At 38.6% G+C, this 21,608-nt stretch overlaps 5 protein-coding genes across 5 annotated transcripts; 2 read left to right on the forward strand and 3 right to left on the reverse strand.

The window, feature by feature from the left end:
• Positions 1–10,614: 10,614 nt before the first annotated feature.
• KVR01_006299 (uncharacterized protein) lies at positions 10,615–11,118 on the forward strand (the record flags this gene model as incomplete). Its single annotated transcript, XM_044793638.1, has 1 exon — positions 10,615–11,118. The coding sequence occupies one exon, from the start codon at positions 10,615–10,617 to the stop codon at positions 11,116–11,118; it is 504 nt and encodes a 167-aa protein (XP_044645102.1).
• A 692-nt stretch (positions 11,119–11,810) lies between these two features.
• Positions 11,811–14,425, reverse strand: KVR01_006365 (uncharacterized protein). Its single transcript, XM_044787618.1, has 3 exons — positions 13,290–14,425; positions 12,396–13,212; positions 11,811–12,328 (listed from the first exon to the last, which is right to left on the reverse strand). Exons 1-2 carry the CDS (start codon positions 14,125–14,127, stop codon positions 12,848–12,850), a joined length of 1,203 nt encoding a protein of 400 aa, XP_044645168.1. The 5' UTR covers positions 14,128–14,425; the 3' UTR covers positions 11,811–12,328; positions 12,396–12,847.
• A 968-nt stretch (positions 14,426–15,393) lies between these two features.
• KVR01_006059 (uncharacterized protein) lies at positions 15,394–16,676 on the reverse strand (the record flags this gene model as incomplete). Its single annotated transcript, XM_044794562.1, has 2 exons — positions 15,394–16,322; positions 16,391–16,676. The coding sequence occupies 2 exons, from the start codon at positions 16,674–16,676 to the stop codon at positions 15,394–15,396; spliced, it is 1,215 nt and encodes a 404-aa protein (XP_044644862.1).
• A 1,607-nt stretch (positions 16,677–18,283) lies between these two features.
• On the reverse strand, positions 18,284–18,921 carry KVR01_005968 (uncharacterized protein; the record flags this gene model as incomplete). The annotated part of the gene is made up of 2 exons (XM_044783773.1): positions 18,284–18,733; positions 18,805–18,921. 2 exons carry the CDS (start codon positions 18,919–18,921, stop codon positions 18,284–18,286), a joined length of 567 nt encoding a protein of 188 aa, XP_044644771.1.
• A 1,398-nt stretch (positions 18,922–20,319) lies between these two features.
• On the forward strand, positions 20,320–21,140 carry KVR01_006319 (uncharacterized protein; the record flags this gene model as incomplete). Its single annotated transcript, XM_044785252.1, has 2 exons — positions 20,320–20,391; positions 20,457–21,140. 2 exons carry the CDS (start codon positions 20,320–20,322, stop codon positions 21,138–21,140), a joined length of 756 nt encoding a protein of 251 aa, XP_044645122.1.
• Positions 21,141–21,608: the final 468 nt, after the last annotated feature.

Genomic DNA, 21,608 nt, shown 5'->3' on the forward strand with positions numbered 1-21,608 from the left:
TTACCTTATAGTATAATAATATATATTATTTAAAAGGCTTAGAACTAATATAATAAAGTAGATACTATTAATATAAGTATATATAATACTATATAAAATTAAGTTAAGGATTTTAATTATAATAATATTTATACCTCTATTATAAATCCTAATAAGTATAAATTAGTCTTTATTTTATTTAGTTTACCTTTATATAACTCTAAGGAGCTTATAAATATATTTATAGGTAGAGTATAAACTTATATAGAATAATAATAAACTTATATAAGATAATAATAGACTTAAATAGAATAATAATAAACTTATAAAAGGTAATAATAAACTTATAAAAGATTTATAGTTAGCACTAATTATATAAACTAATATAAAATTATATAAGTCCTTAGTCTTAACTTTAAAGAATATATAAAATTTTATATAAAACTTTTATAACCCTTTATATATAGAGATATAGGATATTTATATAAATATAAATAAAGTTTAATAATATAAATAATAAGGTTAGTTAAATTAATAATAATTACTTAATATTAAAGAATTATATTAAGAACCTATATAAATTTAATAAAGATAGCACTTCTTATATATACTTAAATAGTACTATTTAAAAGTTTATAAATCCTTTTAACCTTATATATATTATTAATACTATATATAACTCCTAAAAAATAGCTAGCTCTTCCTATATTAGACTATATAAGTATGAGTAAGATATTATAGTAGTTAAATCTAAGCGCTTAAGCTTATACACCCCTCCTAGCTAAAAGTCTTATAAGCCTAAGTCTATTTCCACTTATATAAAGTTAAATAAGACTTATATAACCAACTTTTTAGATCTATATATCAATAAGGCAATTATATTTAAAAAGCAGTGTATAGCTCTAACGAAGCTAAGTATATTTATATATAGAAAGCCTAGATCCCACAATGTTATATATGTTTATATAGCTTAGGGTAAATAGATTTGTAGCTTAGACGGTACTATATAAACTTAATGCAAACTAGTTAAAATTGTGTACTATTCCCTATATAAGGATAATAATATTAACCCTATATACACTTTATAATTAAAGGAGTTTAAGGGTAAGCTTAAGTAGTATAAGTTTATATAGGTAGATTTTAAGTTTAATAAGTAGGATTCTAGGTTTAAATCTAATAATAGATTTTTATATAAGGTTAATTAGCTTAGTAAACTAGCTATATAAGTGTTTACTACTTTTAAGGGTAAGTATATTACTATAATAGAAAAGAATAATATTTTATTTATTATAGCTTTAAGTATAATTATAAGTAGTTATATTCTTTCTTATAGTATTATATAAATACTTATAAAGTTATATAGGTTACTAACTATATATTATACTATTTATATATATTTAAATTTAAATATATAATAAAAATAGTTATATTTAATAATAATTATATATATTTAAATATATATAAAGTTATATATATATATATATACTAATTATATATAGGTTTGTAAGAACTATATAAAGTTTAATATATATAATTAAATTAAGCCTAACTAAAGACTCTAATTTTATATAAAAACTCACACTATGAAATTATTATTAATATAATTATTAAATTCTATAAAGACTTATATAAATAAGTATATAATTATATACTACTATATAGGATTATATTAATATATTTTATATTAAAAATAGTTTATATAACTACTATAAAAGTAGTAAAAGTATTTTTAAGGATTATATTATCCTTTTAAAGTTAAATATAAAAGGGTAGCTATTTTATATATATATAAAAATATCTACTCTTTATATAATATTATACTAATATATATATAGTTACTTAAACTATTAGTTTAAAAATAAGATTAAAAATTATATATTTTATTAATCCTTTATTATATAAATAGCTATAAGTATATATAAGAGTGTATACTAGCTTATAAAGATTAAGAAGGACCCTAAGGGTATTTTATAGGTTATAAACAGCCCTAAGTACACTCTAACTAAGAAATAGAAGCGTTTTTATAAATAATTAAAGAAATTAACTTTAAACATTAAGCTTAAGTATTTCTTAAAGAAGCTTAAAAGGAGCTATCCTAAATATATATAGATCTATATAACTATATATTATATAAAACTAATAATATATAAATATACTTTTAGTTTAATATAAATTAAGTAGGAGCTTTTAGAAATAAATCCTAGTGAATACCTCTAGGCTTATTAGATAATAAAGACTTATAGTAGTAATATATAGGTAGATTCTAAGGACTTTTAAGTTAAATAGGTTTATATAGTATTATATAGATTATATAGACTTATATAAGGGTATACAACTTTTTTTTTAGTTTTTCTTTTTAGTTTCTCTTCTTAGATTCTCTTTTTAAATTCTCTTCTTAATTTCTTTTCTTAAATTTCTCTTATATATAGTAGTATAGAAGTTAATAAGGGCTTTATTAAGCTTAGTTAGTCTATAAATAGACCTTTATATAGGTTTATATAATTTTATATAAGACTTTATTAAACTTTTAGGTTATAGTTTTTAAGTAATATATTTATATAAACTTACTTTATATATTTTATATTTATAATATATAAAGCTTATAAAACTTATATAAAATAATATTATATAGAGGTTATATAATTAACTTATACCTTATATTATAAATATTAATTTAAAATATAATATTTTAATTATTTATTAATTAAATATTATATTAAAAATAATTATATTTAAAATGTAAAGTATATAAAAGAATAAATTAAATATATAATTATAATAAAATAAATATTAAATTAAAAGCTATATAAATAATTTTAAATATATAATATTAATTATTATATTTATATAAAATAATAATAATATATAAAGTTCTTATATAAAAGTAACTTTAAATATAACTATATAGAATTAACTATATATAAAGATAAATATTTTTAAATTTAAACTTATAGCCTTAAATAACTATCTTTATAACTTATTTATAGTTATTATAAAGTAATATTTTATAAGGTATTACTTATATAAAACTATTTATAATAGCTTATCCTTACTTTAATATAATCTTTAATATTAATTAAAACTATTTATTAAAAGGCCACTAAATATATATATTTAAATATAGTTTATCTTTAGCTTTATAATAAATAGGTATATTTTATTATATATCCTTCTTATAATATAAAATTATATAATAGTATTACTAATATTCCAACCTTTAAATAAAGCTTTATAGGTAATAACCTAGGTGTATTAAGGGAGATAATAAATTTAAAGGGTAATATATTTACCTCCTCCCCTTTTAAAACCTTAATAATATTAAATATTAAATACTACTTCTTAAGCCCTTAAATCTTAAAGTATATTAGCTTATTTATCTTTATAATAGTTATATTATAAGGAATAAAAATAGCTATATTTATAAAAAGCTATTACTAACTATCCTTATTTAAAAGAGTTGAATTAAGAAATATAATACTAATAAGCTAAGATATATTAAAATACTAGGTTATATTAGATAATAAATATACTTCCCTTTATATCTCTACCTTATATAAGAGTAACTATAGCTACTTAATAAATATATAGTTTTATATATTTATACTATTAATATATATATTTTTATATAAATATAAGTATTTAAAGTAAGGCTAAATAAAAATAAGTATAGATTTATATTAATAATATTATATTATTTCCTTTAAGGTATAATTAAAGGGATTTATATAAAATCCTCACTTATAAAAATAGGCACTCCTTTAAATAGTATTATATTATATAATATATTATAAATATTTATAAATATCTTATATATAGCCTTAAAGTAATAATAATATTATATAAACACTTTATTTTATATTATTAATACTATATTATATATCTCTTTAATTAAATTTATATTATAACTTATATTATATATACTAAACTTATTAAGGTTAAGTAGGATTTTAAAGGTAATATATAAGGTTATACTTATAAATAATAATAATATAGTAATATTAGAAAATATTATATAGAGGATAACCTTCCTTAAACTTAAAAGTAATTAATTAAAGTTATATAAAAAGGTTTTACTTATACTAATTAAACTTTATAAAAGAAGTATATAAAAGTAAATATATTTATAATAATTTATATAATAGTATTAAAATAAATATACTAATTTATATTTAACTTAATATATTACTTATTTATATTTTATTAAAGCTAAGTATAATTAATAGCTAAGTATTATAGGAGATACCTACTTAGCTCCTTTTAGTTAAATATTAATAAGGGTAGACTAAAGTAGTAAATAGTCTTCCTATAGTTCTATAAGAGCTAATTAATTTTATATAAACTATAATTAATCTTAAGTTACTATATATAATCTAATATACCTTTATAAATAGCTATATATAGAGGTAGGTCATTATATATACTCTTATAAAACTATATTTAAAGATCCTTTAGGCAGTAAACCTCACTAAATATTAACTTATTAATAAATAGAGAGTATAACTAAGCATTATTAGCCTAGATAGACACTTTAAAGAAGTATATAACTTAATACTTATTATTTTAAAGTAGGCCACAAGCTATATAAGCCACCTTAAACATCTTATAAAGTACTTTATTATAGATATATAAGTTCTTATAAAACTTTATACTTAAAATATAATTAAGTAAAAGTTTAAGAAAGAACCTCTTACCTTTTATAGGGTTTATAAAGTAAATATAACCTATAATATTATAAGACCGCTAATATAGCCTTTAAAAGTACTTATAACTATTTATCTTTTAGTTTATTTATATAAAATAAATTAGAAAGTCTTAATATAATATATAATAATTATTAAAATGCTTTATATTATATTAAAACTAGGTATCTAATATTATATAAGAATTATTTAAGTACTATATAAGCTTCTTTAAAGTAATATTATTTTATATATAATTAAATACTACCTTAAAAGATATACTAATATCCTTATAATAATAAAAGAGTGATTATAAGTATTATACTTAAATATTCTTTAAATAGCCTTATATAAACTAATATACCTCCTTAAAGTATTTTTAATCTTATTAATCTATATAATATTATATAAGTTTATAACGTTTTATATAATAACCTTTATTATTACCTTTATAGATACTAAGTTATTACCTTTATAAATATATTTATAAATATATTTAATAACCTTTATAATATTATAGACCTTTATATTAATATAATAGTTATATTTCTATATTAAATATAAGTTATATAATACTACTTATTAATTATTAAAGTTAAAGTTATAACCTTATTTCCTAAATATATCTATTATTTTATACTTATAATATATTAAATATTTATTTAGGTTAATAACTATTTATATAAATTAATCCTTAGGGTACCTCTTTAAATATATTTTTATACAACTTAATATAATAAAAGTTATATAAAGGGAATCTTAAAACCTTTAGCTATAAAGCCTATATATTATTTAAGCTTTAATTATTTTATAAAGTCACCTTATAGGATCTATTTTTAAAGTAGAAAGCTTTATACTAATATATTTATTAATATATATAAGGTCTATTATTACTTAATAATATTTTAAATATTTTAAAAGATTAAATAATATATATATAAAAGTCTATGCTTTTAATACTTAATTAATTAGTAGTATATAATAACCTTTTAAAATATAAGTTCTATATAATATTATATAATAACTCCTTTATCTTCTAGTAGAATATATAAATAATAATATTTAGGTAATTTAAAGGTATTTAGTTAGGTAGTAGCTAAGATTAAATCTTTAACTACTTTAAATTTATAGTTACTATAAGGAAGAAGGTTAGGGCCCTATAGTTTTATATAATTACTATAAAGTTTTAATAAACCTACTTTATATAATAGGTACTATTAATATAGGAAGATAATAGAATAATATAGTAATTTATTATTATAAAAGTTATTAATAGTAATATAGTTATATAGGTTTTAATATAAATTTATACGCATTTCTATCTAATTTATTTAAATATAATAAAGCCTATTTTATTTTATAAATATATATATATCTATAATAAACTATTAAAATAGGTGCCTATAAGTAAATAGTACTATATAGGGGATATTATATATAAATAGGTGGTAATAAACCTATTTTTATAGTATAGGCCTTTACTACTTTCTAGGTTTATTTATAAATATAATATCCTTATTAAATCTATTATCTCTATCTAGAAATATAAAGATATACCTAAGTGGGAAATAGGCTAGGTGTTTTAAATAAATTTATTTAAATCTATATATATTTAAGCTAGTAAGCTTCCACTTAATAAGATAAATATTAAACTAGGAACAGTTAGCGTTGCATCTATAAGGTATAATTCTAATAACTTTATCTATTATAAGGAGATTTATATAGTAACTATTATTAGTAGAGTTAATAATAAACTCTAGCTTAAAGTTTAATAGAATATAATATCTTTTTATATAATCTTATATAGTATTAACTTTAACTATTTACTTCTATATAGTCTTATAAGTCTTTATATATTTATTATATATGTAGAATTAATTTAATATCTATATTATATAGTCTATATTAAAGTTTATTTATTATTATATCTAGAAGTTTATAGTGGTATTAGGGTTATAAAAGTAAAGATAAGTAAACTAAGGCTCCTATAGGTGGGTAATTATATTATTTAGGTCTATATTAAATTATAAATTATTAATATAATAATAGAGTGTACTATAAATCTAATAGTATTAAGGCTTATAACTATATATATATATACTATCTCTAGCCTAAATAGATATAAGGGAGAATATATTATTATACTTTTAAATATCCTTAATAAATTATTTTATATAGGGATTTAAGTTAAGAAGCTAGTCCTATATAAACCTAAGTAAATCTTATAATAAAGGTGGAATATAAGTACCCTTTTTATAATACCTTATTATAATTATATTCTTATATAACTTACTGTATTTATTTAAATAGAATAACATACTATAATAGTTATAACTTCTTAATATACCACTAAGATTATATAAGGTTATATAAATTTAACTATTTAGGTAAAGTAGTATAAAAAGAGTAAAGTTATTAAGTAGGGGTTATAGTACTAATAGTGCTTATATATATATTTATATAGTTATAAATAATATTATATAAGGCTCTTTCTAGGCTATATTAAATTAATTTAAAATTAAATTAAAGTAGTTTTAAACTAAGCTAAATAGGTTTAAATATATAATAAATTAATTTAAAACTAAGCTAAATAGATCTAGATATATAGTAGATTAATCTTAAGCTATATAGAATTATGTAGCTATAGTTAGTAGAGTAAGTAGTTGTAATAATTATAAGATTATAGTTATATAGTGTTATTTATATAGCTAGTGTAAGGAACTTTAAGTTTATTTTATAGGGGACTATATATTGTTTTTATGTAGTTTATACTTTTTAACTTTAGCTTTATATTCTATATAATGTAAATATAATCTACTTTACTTATTATAGGGGAAGGTAGGTGTTAGCTTAACTTAGTAGTACTTTAAGTAGTACTTTTATAGTTTATTTATTATAAAATAATAGTATTTAAAGATAAATAGTAATATATATTATTAAATAGTAAAGGAAAAGGAGAAATATAAGGTATTATAAAAATAGCTTTATATAATTATATATAATTATAATCTATTTTTATAATTCTTACATTAAGTAAGTATAAATTATAAATATAAACTATCTTTTATTTATTTATTTAAAAGTAGAGACCTCTATATATATTTATATAAAATATATAAAAGAGATAGATAAATTATAAACTATATAAAAAATAAAATTTAAATTAATATTAATCTATCTTAATAACCTTTAAATATATAATACTTTTATCTAGATAATTAAATATATATTTATAGATATTCTTTCTAGTAAGTCCCCTAATATAATATAGATCCTCTATATACTTAATAATATCTTATTTATTTATACCTAGATTATTTTATATAAAGGAGAGTAAATATAAAGTTATAGCTATAGTTATAAATTAATATATATCTTATTACTCCTTTTAAAAGAGTTTTTAAATACCTTTATATAATAATAATATATAATAGATTATAAATAAGGATATATATTACTCCTTTATTAATTTATATATCTATAAAAATATTAATCTTATAGTATAGCTTCTTCTTATAGTACTTTACCTAATATAATATTTATAACTAATCTAGCTTTATATAAAGCTCCTTATATATAGGTGAATAAACTTCCTTAAAGCTATTAAAAATTATATTCTAATAGGTATCCTTAAATAAAAGAAATAAATTTAAGGAAAATAACCTTTATATAGGGGATACTAGTACTATTATACCTATATCTACACTACTAAATATATAAAGTATATTATAAACTAATGTAAAGCTATTTTAGTTTATATACTTAGGTATAGGCTAAAGTATAGAGATATAGTACTCCTATACCTTTATATAGGTATAATTTAAGCTATTAACGTTTACTATAAACTCTATAATAAATATTAAAAAGTATAAATTATAGTTACTATTTATTTAATTAATAAATATACTAAAAGGGTTATTTAATTCTATATTATTTAACTTTATATTATATAATACTATATTATTCTATATAATTAATAGTGAACTTAAATAAACTAATAGTATAAAATAAAGGGTAAACCTATTATCTTTAAAAGAGAATAGGGGTGTAAAGAGTAGTAAAAATATTTATAAAGAATGAATAGATAGTAGTAATAATAGACTAAAAATAATAAAAAAGCTAGTAATAATAGAGTTTATAGTATCTAAGTGTAGTTATATAGATATAAATAAAGGTAAATAGGTAAGTATAAAAAAAAGAAAAAGGAAAAGAGGGTGTAATAATATAAATAAGAATATAAGTACTTATATAAAATATATAAAGAAGTTTTTAATACTATAAGGTTATAAATATAATTCTCTATTTATAAATAGGTTTTCACAATGCTATATAAGACACTACAAACAGTGCTTGTACGGAAGATAGATATAATATACCTTATAATAGGGCCTCACAAACTAACCTTAACTTATATAGAAGTATACAAATAAGGGGATTTAAGTAAGTTAGTAGGTAGCTTATTATATAAGTTTATATAAGTCTATATAGGTTTTATAAGGTGGCAATAAGCCATAGGGGTAGTGTATAGAGCGGACTTAAGCCACACCTAGTTTTAATATAACATTATTATAGTTTTAAAGTTGTGGCGGTGTTACGGTAATAAGTGATGTGATATCGGATAGGAGCTTGCCGAGGACTAAAAGCAGATGGAAAAGTGAAGTTGTTTCATTTCTGCCAGCCCCAAACTTGGCTAGGTACCTCAGTATTTTAGCACAATAAGAAATAGCCATTGGGTTACTTACATCAATACTCAACGTCGCCGTCAGGATCAATGCTCCCTAGCCTTGTCTATACGGCACGAGGCTGAGGTGACGATCCACAGATGTCCTGTATTCTCTCTGTATTTCTATAGGTACCAAACTTTTTTGAACACTGGGTCTTGAGCGTTTACCACTATACAAAAGCGCCATTTTCATTCTATGTATGGGGATTAGAAACTAAACCACCCCTATGTAGTTCTAATTACTGCAGTCGGTAGAAGTGCGCAAGGGGCGCGTGTGTTGTCTTTACTAGATTTGATATGAGGACCTCAATTTTCACTCCCACGCCGAAGCAATGATTCCAACCATGTAAAATTAGGGAAACCTGCCGGATTGATTGTAAAGTGGGGAAAAATGACTAGGCACATGAGTTGTGGAACACATCCATCGTAGACAGGTGCGGCAGCATCCTGATACTGGTGTGCAATGATTGGAAGTGGAAGCTTTCTCGGGCAGGCAACAAGACCTATCATAGGAGGCAATTCAAAAGCTACCTTGGATCTCCCTCAGTTATCGAAATTGTGATTCAACTCGTGGTTGTCTGAAGATTTCAGAGGTAAAGCAGTCGGGAGGTGCATCAACAGCTACATATCACCCAGTGTTTCCGTGATCCATGTGTCTGTAATGATGCCATTTGCAGGCCGAACCACCACCCGGAATTTACCTAATCACTTTAGGTTAGAATCCCCTACTCTAGCCAGGAATCAACCTTGGTGAAGTGTCACCATTGGTGAGCCTGCCATGTGTTCTCCATCGCGGCTTGTCTCTTCGTCCCTTTTCTCGCCAGAGCAGGTGAAGAGGTAGTCAGTCATAGATCGCACTTGTTGTCCAACTTGATTTTGCTCCTAGAACAGCGTTTCTCTGATCATTGTCACTATGTCTAAATTAAGTTGTTGATTACAGCATGGTAAGTGATTCGAACCAGGCAAACGACCAGAACCTCGTTTTGTGCGTCCAAGCGAAAGTGGCCGCCCAGGTGTCACTCCTGGGAAGTGTTCATTCACTTCATGATCAGATCAAGGTTTGAATTCCGCCCTTCAGCAACTTCCAATTTCCAAACGATGCTACATCCAACCCACCTCCTCCACTACTCCAAAGCGAGGCCGACTATTCATTCCACCCAGCCGAACGGGCAGCATCAAACAAGCTCAAGCAGTCTAGCCATCACCGCCAAGTCCCGACTCCACTACACCACCATGTACCCAGGCAAGGAGACAGCGATGGATGAGGCCAAACAAGACCACGAGAACGGCCCGGGCCTATACACTCTAGGCCTAGCCTGCTGCATCGGCATCAGCGTATGCGGCACGTACACCCATCACCACCAACGCGCGGGCGAGGAGGCCCGGCCCAACGCGTTCATGGCGCACCTAGCCGACGGCCCAGCCATGGAGAGGACGTGGCAGTCGCTCAAGCGCCAGGTCGACGGCGCCAAGAGGGACGGCCTTGCGCAGCTCAGGATCCAGGTCTGCGTGGTCGACCCGGCCACGCTGGGGGAGGACGAGGCCCCCGGGATGCGATGGTCGCAGGGCATGATGGACGAGCAGGGGAGGCTGAACGATGATTACATCAGAAAGGCTGCCGCGCTGCGGGACGATCGGGGCTCTCGGTTCCGGGTTGCGGTTCACCGGCATCATATCAATGAGGTTGTTGACATGCGGATTACGCGGGATCGGAGGATGCTGGTTGTTAAGGCTTGATGGATGGGTCGTCTCTTGGGGATTGGTCAAACATATATCGGCCACGAGATTGGGGGCTCTCTATTCTGGTGCTGCTATCGGAACAAGAGTGGATCGAAATTGCACTGAAATGGCACCTTGTATCCCCGGCCTCTACACCTGCTGCGCTGCTGATAAGTGGACTGGGTGAAATGAGAGAGCCGCGCACTCAACGTCTTTACAATACTACTGAGAACTTGAGCTGAGTCTCCAAACTGCAAACCCTGCTCTGATACATGATAGCATCGGTTTACATACTTTGTCAAATCACTAGGAGAGGCCAGGGGTTCCCAGCCCGAGTAGATGGCAGACAAATCGGAGCAATAATAAATAAGTACCTTACGCCGTCGTTGATTGGTTCTCACCACATCATGATCCCGGGTCTGTATGTACTTAAGTAACATAGCCACCAGACGGGCCACCATCCCAGGGAAATAAATTGACCTACTCCACAGGATGTGGAGGTGAAAGAGCAGCTTCCAATCCACAAGATTGGCTCTCCCACTATATACTTATCCTCTACACAGGATGGCGCTTCATCAGGCCAAGTCCATCCGTGAGGACAGGAGCAAGAAGCAAGGGCGACACAAAAACAAAGAAGCAAATATCAAGCATACAAGCCTATAATAATCCACAAAAGACCCCCCAGCCCACCTCAACAGTTCCCCAGATACCCCGTACTTCCCCTCGGTACAAAACCTCCAGCACTCCACCGCCGTGGGCCAGGAACAAGCACCCACAAGAATAATACCCCCACCGCCAGACGGACCGTGCCTCATACCGACGGGCAGTGCTTATCTCCAGCTCGTTCTCTATTTCCCGGGCTCGCCGCTTCACCACATGTGGATGTTGACGTAGGACTCCCACGCCGCGGCGTCGGATTTGCACGTGGCGGCGAGGGGCTGCCGGTGGTCGTGTCTGGGGACAGGAGGCCGGCTGCGTCTGCGGTGGTTCTTACTTTTATTGGTGGGCTTGAAGTGGGCGGAGGAGGCTCCCCGGGGCTGGGTTCCGGGTTCTGGTGGCCAGGGGTGGCTTGGTCTGGAGAAGAGTACTCGGATTATGGAGCACACCATGGGTATTTTGCTCAGAAATTATTCTCGAGGTTTGAAACGTATGTATGTATGGCCAGTACGGGAGCGCAAAGACGTCATTATAATAGGATCGCTGACAGGCACCCGAATTATGTGATAACCTGTTGCAAGAGCACATGTGAGTGAGCTGCAGAATGAGAAATATGATGGTATCGTCTGCCTAATTACCCAGTCTCCGTCTTTCTGTAGGTCTGTCTATACATTTCTCGTCGTAATGGACCGCCGGATTCCCCGTCCGGAAGGACATATATATCATAGGTCATCTGTGTCCTCGTGGCTGTCATGACCCCTTAATGTCAGTACGCCACGCTAAGTGCATGCTCTCATACGTGAATCGATGCCCACCCCTCTTCCCTCTTGCCCTCAGGTCGGTCGGCACAAGTCAGGTCGTAGGCCGGCCATCACAATGGAAATCACCTTATGCCATTCCTGCTGCCTGTTTCCTAACGCGTCACTAGACGCGCGACCAGACATCCAGTGTGGCTTGTGGGGCCTGCAAGGCTGCATGTCCGCCGGCCCCACATTACCGACGTGTAAGCCGACGAAATACATACCATACACGCACACCATGCATGCACTTTTCTTCCCAATCTGTTACCCTCCAGCCAGCCGAGCATAGATCACCTCGACGGCAACAGGTGGTACCGGCCCTTCATGACGCCGCCCAGGCCGAAGCGGCCCCTCCGCAGGCGCAGCCACTCGGGCTTCAGGGCGGCGACGAGGACCAGCGAGAACAGGCCCGCGCCGGCGGCGAGGAAGTGGACTGGCGGATTCGGCGGGTGGCCGGCCGCTGCGGCGGAGGAGGAAGCGGGCGAGGAGGAGGCGAGAAAGCCCGGGATTGTCTCGGGGGGCGGCACCTCGAGCGGGGCGGCGCCGTAGTGGAACTTGTCGTGCAGGACCTGGGTGTAGGCGCGGGCGATCTGGAAGTCGCCGAGGGAGTTGGGGTGGAGGCCGTCTATGCCGGCGGGGCAGGCGGTTGTCTGGCCTGTGGAGGGAGGAGGATGTGACGTTAGTATTGATGGTTGCGGATGGAAGAGGGGGGAGGGTAAGGTGCAAACTCACAGTCATAGACCTTGCTGACCTTGACGACCTCGACAGGGCTGCCCTCGGTCCACCAGGCGGCGGCGTTGGTATCGAGCAGGTCGTTGTACTGGTTGGTGGTGCCCTCGATGTCCTCCCTGCCGGCGACGGCGAGGCGGTGGGAGACGTCGGCGATGAGGATCTTGATGTCCGGGCGGGCGAGGCGGGCGTTAAACACGAGGCGCTGGACGCTGAGGAGCAGGTCGGTGGCGTTGTTGCCCCACCAGCCGATGTCGTTGAAGCCGAGGTGCAGGATGAGGACGTCCGGGCGGTGGGTCGTGATCTGGCCGTGCATGGGCTCGATGTCCTGCCAGGCGGGGCGGCCGTAGACGGCGAAGTGGGAGCTGCCGCCGCCGGGGGAGAAGAGCGGCGACACGGTCGGGTGGTAGGCGCCCCAGGTCTGCGGGTTGGTCGGGTCGACGTTGATGGCGTCGACCGAGGCCGGGAGGGTCCCGTTGAAGGGGCCTACGTATTGGATCGTTGGGTAAGTGGTTTTGCCATTGCTTGAGGTTCCTGCACCGGTGGAGGAAGACTGTGGTGCGTCATTCTGTGCCGATGAGGTCATCGTCGATGTCGTCGTCGTCGACATGGTCGGCTGTGCGTTGGAGTTGTTGTGGAACCATTCCCACAGCCGATACCTCCATGTGAAGTCGCCCTCTCTGCCCTGGGAGATGGAGTCGCCGCAGACGAGAATCCTGACCGTTGCAGCCGACGAGGGACCGTCATCGCCCTCGACGTCGGGAACGGGGAGGGTGAGGCCATTGGCGAGACTCGACGCCGTCATGGCCATGACGGCGGAGCGCAGTGCTGAGGCTCGCATCTTGCCGGGACAGCACTTCAGACTCGCTCGATGGCTTGGTGTCTCACATCACCAACACCTGGCAAATCAATGTGCAGGAAAGTGGGCTACATCTAGCATAATTGTCGACATGTGAGAGAGGAATGCCCGGGAGGAGTAAGCAAAGTCAGCAAGGAGGGGGTGATCTCGCCGTCTGGTTGTCTGGTTGTCTATCTTGCAGGGCTAGGACCGATGAGGCATCAAGATTCTTGAGTGCATGTGCATTGGTTATTGATTGCAACCACGGGATCCTTCGCCAGGCTGTGATGAATTGTAGTTGGTGGCGGGGACGGCCAAGCGCCAGCCCATTTTCTAGAGGACCAGAAAACGATAACAACTGCAGGCACGCGGGCCCGCAGGACCTCGGGAGCCACCTCCCCCACGGGGTACCTTCCCAAGGGGGCAGGGGTCCGCTCACCGTATTCGGGCCTCCGTTTCTTGCAGGTCAGTCAATCAACATCGTGCCGAGGCTCAAATCTTGCCAGCTTGGACTGTTTTGCATTCACCACACGCCCAACGAGGAGATGAGATGGCTTGAGCTTGTCGTTGTTGACTCAGCAATTCACCCAGCACACCATCAACAACCTCCGAGTGACGTACGTGCAAATGTGCTGAAGGGCTGAAGCGCAAACCCAAACCCCCAGCCAAGTCCTGTCAATGTCACCGTCAGACACAGAAGCACCAGCCAAGCTCCCGCCGTCATGGTTGTCGGGTGCGGGGAACAACGGCCATCCAACCCCCCACGTTTCCCGAAACGGTTGACCGGTAACGTCTCAATAGGCAGAGTCCATCCAACCACTCTGACTAATCCAACAGCCTGACAGCCACCATAACTCAGTTGAGGAGTCCCCATCAACAAATGCAAAAATAGGCAAAAGACAATGCGGTTGATGTGGTGAACACATGAATTTCAGATTGCCTAGGTACGAACTGAAGTAAGGGTTCAGTCTGACACTCTCCCAACCGACTGACACCCGCATTGAGGAGGCGGTTGAATCCAACAGTGTGGTCTACTGCACGCGCGCTTTCATGAGGTGGGCCGTATGTGCAGGTTAATACCGAGTTTTTTGAGCTGGCTAATGTGGAAAGGCCAAAACAGACAAGGGCTATCTAAGCTATCTAGGCTATCTAGAAGTGGAAAAATGGTGCAAGAGGCTCAAAAGGGGAGAATTGGAGGGGGGGGTCTTTTGCTAAATGAATCTGATCTTTAGCAATACAAACCGCCATCTCCAGCTCTTCTTCTTGACACTACCCGACCAACTCAAGGCCCCTTAACTTCTCACGTGGGCGGAACTTAACCAGCAGTTCTGGTTTCTTCCACATGCCATAGCTCTTGCAAGCTGCGGTCCAGTCGTCGATCTCCGAGACCATTTCCAAGTCAAACACAAAGATTACCTTGGCCAGGGCTATGCGCATCTCTAGGTACGCCAGATTGAGCCCCAGGCAAGCACGTGGACCGGTCGAGAAAGGCTGGAAGGCCCTCTTGTCGTCGCCTAAGCCTTCTCCAATCCACCTCTCCGGCCGGAACGATTCGGGATCAGCCCAGTAGCGCGGGTCACGAGATATGGCATAGTTCTCCGTTGCGACGACAACTCCTTCCGGAATATAGACACCGTCGATAACAGCGCCCGGGCAGTCGCGGGGCAGCCCAAATGCCACCGGCGGGAACAGACGTAGTCCCTCCTCGATGGCCCCGTGGAGGTACGGCAGGGCAGCCGTCGAGTCGCCAGTGATCTGCTCATAGGAGCCGAACGCGGAGCGGACCTCCTCGTACAGCTTCGCGAGGCATGTCGGGTTCCTGAGGAGGTGGTAGGTGATCCCAGCCAGCCCCGACGCCGTGGTCTCGGACCCCGCAACGAGCAGGCTCCGCGCGTTCCCGATCAGGCTCCGCTCGGTCAGGGCGTTCTCCTTGATGAGGTGGCTGAAGAAGTCCTGGCGGTCGAGGCTGGTGCCGAGCTCGAGGCGCTTCTTGGCCTTGCGCACCGCGAGCTCCTTGTGCTTCTGCAGCTTCTCCTCCATGCCCTTTGGCCAGAAGAAGGGGAGGACGAGCTTGAATATCAGGTTGCGCTTCATGAGGCGCACGACGCTGGCCCAGAGGATCGCGTCCAGGATCAGCGATGACCAGTACGAGGACCCTTCCGCTATGGCCCCGAACGACTCCCCGTACGCCAGGTCGCCTGAGATAAACCTCGGTCAGCAACTGGAGAAAAATGCAAGATCACAAGTGCTCCGGGGGTGCACTAACCTATTACATCAAAGGTCAGCCAGTTCCAGGCCGCCGAGACATCCACAGGCCTGCTGCCGCCGCTGCCGAGCTTGTTGAGCTGCTGTACCAGCAGGTCAACGTAGTGGTGGATCACAACCTCCTGGTCCCGCAGGGCCCGGGCGCTGAATGCGTTGGACAGCAGCTTCCGCTGCCGCGCGTGCTCCACGGGGTCTCGCTCGTTGGCGATGCGGCGCTCGCCCTTGTCGTACACCGCCGCCTTGATGAACTTCTTTTGGCCCTGCTTGGGGTGCCCGTAGATGGTCATGTAGGAGTCTGGCGTGGCGAATGACAACGCGTTGGGCCCGACACGGACTATGTCGCCTGGGAGTAGGTCTCTCTTCAGTCACGAGTCCATGTGAGTGGTGTGGATCTGTGGCTACACCGGGGGCTTACCATGCTTGCGGTGCAGGTCTTGCATGACCAGGCAACATCGGCCCGAGGCAGTTAGCCACGCTTGCCATAACTGTCATATTGTCAGCCTGGTTGATAGAGATGGGAGCATCTAAAGCTTCAAGTTGTTCGTGGGGGTTATTGGGGGGGGGTGGTGCTCCTGACCTCAGAGACGGCGGCAAGTCGAGGACCTGGATACTTGGCCAGCGGGTGGAAGAATAGCATGTAGACGCATTTTGCCGTGAGATACAAGGCGAGCTGGGTTTATTCTTGTCAGCTTCGAGAACGGTCTGCGGTCGTCCTACGGCCAGGGATACTTGCACTGAGAAGTCCGCCAAGCAGAACTGACGCTGCCAATTTTACTTGGAGATCTAGACCCAGCATGATTGTCTGTTCTGAAGAGAAGGTGAATTCAATAGGCACATATGTTTTGGTGGGGTACTCCAGACTGGTTCAGGAGAGGGGAGCGCGCGGGTCGAATACCGCTCTTATTATATGGAGCGCGAAGTATTAGTTGCCGCCGATGCAGCGGTTTTCACATAGTCAATGGGAATCACCAACGTATTTCGCAGCCCAAACCGGTCGATACCCCGGCTTCTGGTGGCATTCCCGGCGTTCCGTAGTGCATTGCTGGAAGTTTAACTTACTGCCTATCTCTGTAGTATGCTGCCAAGAAGAGTGCGAGATATACGAGAATGCAGATAAGAGAGGGGAACCCCATTACATAGATGAAGGTTTCAGCGCAGAACTTTATTCTCCATTTTCCCAACGCATTTATATCACATGGTTTCTTAGAACGTACTACGAGACAAATATGTGTCTATCTCAAGTGCTTGGAGTCGACTCCGACACTCCGACACAAGGAACACAAGGAAGCTTCCCGAATCTGTTACTCTTTTTGAACTTTGAATGTATAGAGGAATACAGAGTCTTTCATGCCTAGCATATCTTTGTAGTATGCTTTCAATCTACCAAAGGCTACCCTGTATGTATTTTTAAGCAAGCATGTGACTATGTCGCCGTGTTTTCTAGTCTCTATCGCTATCACTCTTAGGGCATCTCCTGAAGACTACCATTTCAACATTGATACCGGGGCCGTATGAAGCCGAAATGATGTGATTCCTCCCGGCCCCTTTAGAAAGCAGCTGGCTTAGAACTTCCAGAACCGAGACAGAGCCAGAGTTGCCCTTGGACCTGTAGACCTCGTCCGTCACTCGGACATGATGGTCCTCCAGTCCAATCATTTCTTTGATGCCATCAACTATAATAGGAGATCCAGGATGTAACGCCCAGTCAAAATCACATGGACTGATGCCCGCAACCCCAACCGCCTGATGGCAAGAAGCAAGCATGCCTGGAAGCATCAACGCGATAGCTTTCTTGATGTGATTAGCCACCACACCACGCCCCAAAATCGTACGGTAGCCTGACGCGGCGGTCTATTAGCTAAACGATCACGAACAGGGTTCCGGAGAAAGATCATCACATGCCGTTAGGGTCCGCAAAGAAGCCCACATCCGCATGGGTGTTGGGGACAACCATGTTCTCGGACTCAAGCAGCTGCAAGCACTCCCCGCGCACTCCCCGCGCGAGACCCTCGCGTCCCTGGTCATTGCAGAGGATGAAAGCCGCGGCGCCGTCCGAGAGCATCGTCGCGGCCGGGCTCAGCAGCGACATGTCTGCGCTCTCCTCGGCCGTCGCGAGGTCGTAGCGCAGCATCGCCGTGCAGATCTCGCACGTGTACGCCAGGACGCGCGCGGGGCGGTTCCGGGCCGTCGCGGCGGATGCGACTTTGGCCGCCGCGCGCACCAGGGACAGGCCGCCGGAGCAGCCCACGCCCTGCAGGAGCATGCTGTCGACGGACGGCGGCAGGCCCAGCTTGCTGGCGACGAGCACGTCGTAGCCTGGGCAGCCGTGGTTGGTTGCTGTGACCTGTTGGGGCTGGTTAGCTGGGAGCAATGCAGGCTTTTGGGAGACAGAGGCGGTTCTTGGAGCGTGGTTACTGCGACGGTGTGCGTGATGTCGGCCGCGGTGCAGCCGCTCTCACGCATTGCCTTTCTACAGGCACGGACGGCCAGGTCCACTCCCGCTTGACGGAAGAAGGTGTCTATGGCCGTCATGTCTGGCAGCTCGGTCTGGCATCCTAAGCCATGGTCGTAGGAAATGGCCGATTCTGGCTTGCGAAGTACTGTGACTTTGCGCATTTCTGGCGCACACTGTGTGCGATGCTGGACGTTGACCGCTGAGTACTATGTATCACACATTGGCAGCCCAGCCTCCTTGATTTGGCACAAACTATGCTCCTGGATTCTGGAACTATTCAGGTCCCCGACCCGGGCGGCAATTAGGTGCGGACAGAATGAAAACACTCATAGGAGACAGAACATGCTCACAGTGGCTGAGTACTCGCTGGAATAGGCGGGAAATCGTAGCTCCCGGTTGTCAAATTTGATCGGACATGATGCAAGTCGGATAATGACAAACTTTGTTTTCGGGGATCAGCTACTGTCCACCTGGGCATGTTTGGGCGACATGTTGAACCTATGCTTTCCCGGCATCAAATTGCGTCAACTTGCTCTTAGATGACATGGCCGCTTGATATCCCTCTCATCTCAGTAAAACCGAAGAAGAAAACAAGAAGAGAAAAAAGAAAAAAAGTTGGAAACTCGTTACAATCCCTCAAGCCTGCAAACAAGCCTGAGCACTATTACACTTGATCACACACACACGAACAATATGCTCTTGATGCAAAATTTCCAACGACTTTTGACCTTCTTAGCAGCATTTCTGTTCTGTCACATTCTCTTTCTTGTCATCAAATTCTTGATACGAACCCGCCATCAGGCCATCCTGGCGAAAAAATGGGGATGCCTCCCAGCACCATTCGACATCTTCTCTGACAGATTAGGCGTGCTCAATGCGCTTCGCATCATATCAGCCGACAGAGAAAAGAGATGTCCTGAGCATTACATCGAACGCTTTGTCAAGAATTCTGAGAGTTGTGGCCGCGTCGTCTCTACCGTTGCCTGCAGAGTCATGGGCCAAGATGCCTACATTACTTGTGATCCGAAGAATATCCAAGCCATGCTAGCGGCGCAATTCAGTGACTACGGCCTGTAAGTCGTGCCCAATCTGCTCCAGGCTCCTTTCAGCCTCTACCATTCCTGTCCTCCTTTGTTTCCCCCCATATAGTTGTTGACCAAATTGTCTCTGTGCCACATAGCGGCCACAATCGTGCGAGCATTTTCTTTCCCCTTCTTGGACATGGGATCTTCTCTGTCGACGGGCCGAGATGGGAACATGCGCGTGCCCTAATGCGCCCCCAGTTTGCGCGAGAGAGAGTTTCTGAACTCGACCTCGAGGAAAGGCATTTTCAAAATCTTTTGGGTGCCATCGGACCGCCTGGAGATGATGGATGGACGCCCGTTCTTGACCTTCAGCCGCTGTTCTTCCGGTTGACGCTTGACTCTGCGACGGAATTTCTGTTCGGTGAGAGTGTTGACAGCCAGTTGATCGCCATGCCCGGATCCACGTCTAAGGTCATCAATGGTGGAGTTGACGAGCAGACGTTCTCAGAATCCTTTGATGAGGTAAGTTGAACTTGCTCTATGTGCAGTCACAAGCCCACAATCCTGACCAATAGTTCCAATGTTAGGTACAGGATTGGATGGCATTTGCCTCGAGATTTGGCGCGTGGCACAAATTGGGCCACACGAGGCGATTTTACAAGGCTGCGGCGCAACTGCACAAGCACATAGACTACTTTGTCAATCTGGCTCTTCAACAAAAGGCAGAAGACGACGAGGATGAAAACCATGGCTTCAACATTTTGAAAGGATTGGCCAAGGTCGAGAAAGATCCTATCGAGCTCCGTGGCCAATTGCTTTCCATTCTGGTTGCCGGCCGTGACTCGACCGCATCACTGTTGGGCTGGTTCTTCATCATGATGTGCAAAAACACAGACCTCTATGATAAGCTACGCGAGATCGTCATCCGCGACTTTGGCGACTGGGAGACGTGCGATTCTACTGATATCACCTTTTCCTCCCTCAAGTCGTGCACATTCCTTCAGATGTGCATATCTGAAACTTTGCGGCTGTTTCCCCTTGTTCCCATCAATGGTCGCACTGCGATCGTCAAAGACACGACTCTACCCACGGGTGGAGGACCTGACGGAACTGCACCAGTGTTCGTCCCGAAAGGCATGGAGATCCAATATTGTGTTCATGCCATGCACCACCGTAAAGACCTCTGGGGGGAAGACGCGGAAGAATTCAGGCCAGAGAGGTTCAAAGAAGCCAGACCTGGATGGGAATATCTGCCCTTCAATGGTAAGTAAGAGCTTGACACTGAAAGCTTCTCGCGAAATTTCAGCTGACTAGGAAATACCAGGTGGCCCACGAGCCTGCCTTGGCCAGCAGTTCGCACTGACCGAGGTGGCGTACGTCGTTGTCAGATTGCTGCAGCGATTTGATAACCTAGATAGCAGTATTGTGGCGGACAGAAAGATCCGGCATGGGCTCACACTTGCAAACACGCCATATGATGGTGTGCAGGTGAGACTTCATTCAGCAGCACGGGTGATCTGAAATCTTGAGGGGCTCGACCTCAATGGGTCGCTATTACAGTTATTTACAAGCATCCATGTTGCTGTTGCGTTGCCGAAGATACGGATCGAATGGTGTTTAAGAGAAGCGAGATTTCAAGTTTGGATATGATGTCAATTTAAACTTTTCTTTCAAAGGAAGTAGATCCCGAATATGTTCCTGGTTTCGCTCTCGCTTCTATTCCGCCTTCGTCCGAAGAC

The sequence above is a fragment of the Diaporthe batatas genome, assembly GCF_019321695.1.
Source record: "Diaporthe batatas strain CRI 302-4 chromosome Unknown Contig00006, whole genome shotgun sequence".
Classification (NCBI taxonomy): domain Eukaryota; kingdom Fungi; phylum Ascomycota; class Sordariomycetes; order Diaporthales; family Diaporthaceae; genus Diaporthe; species Diaporthe batatas.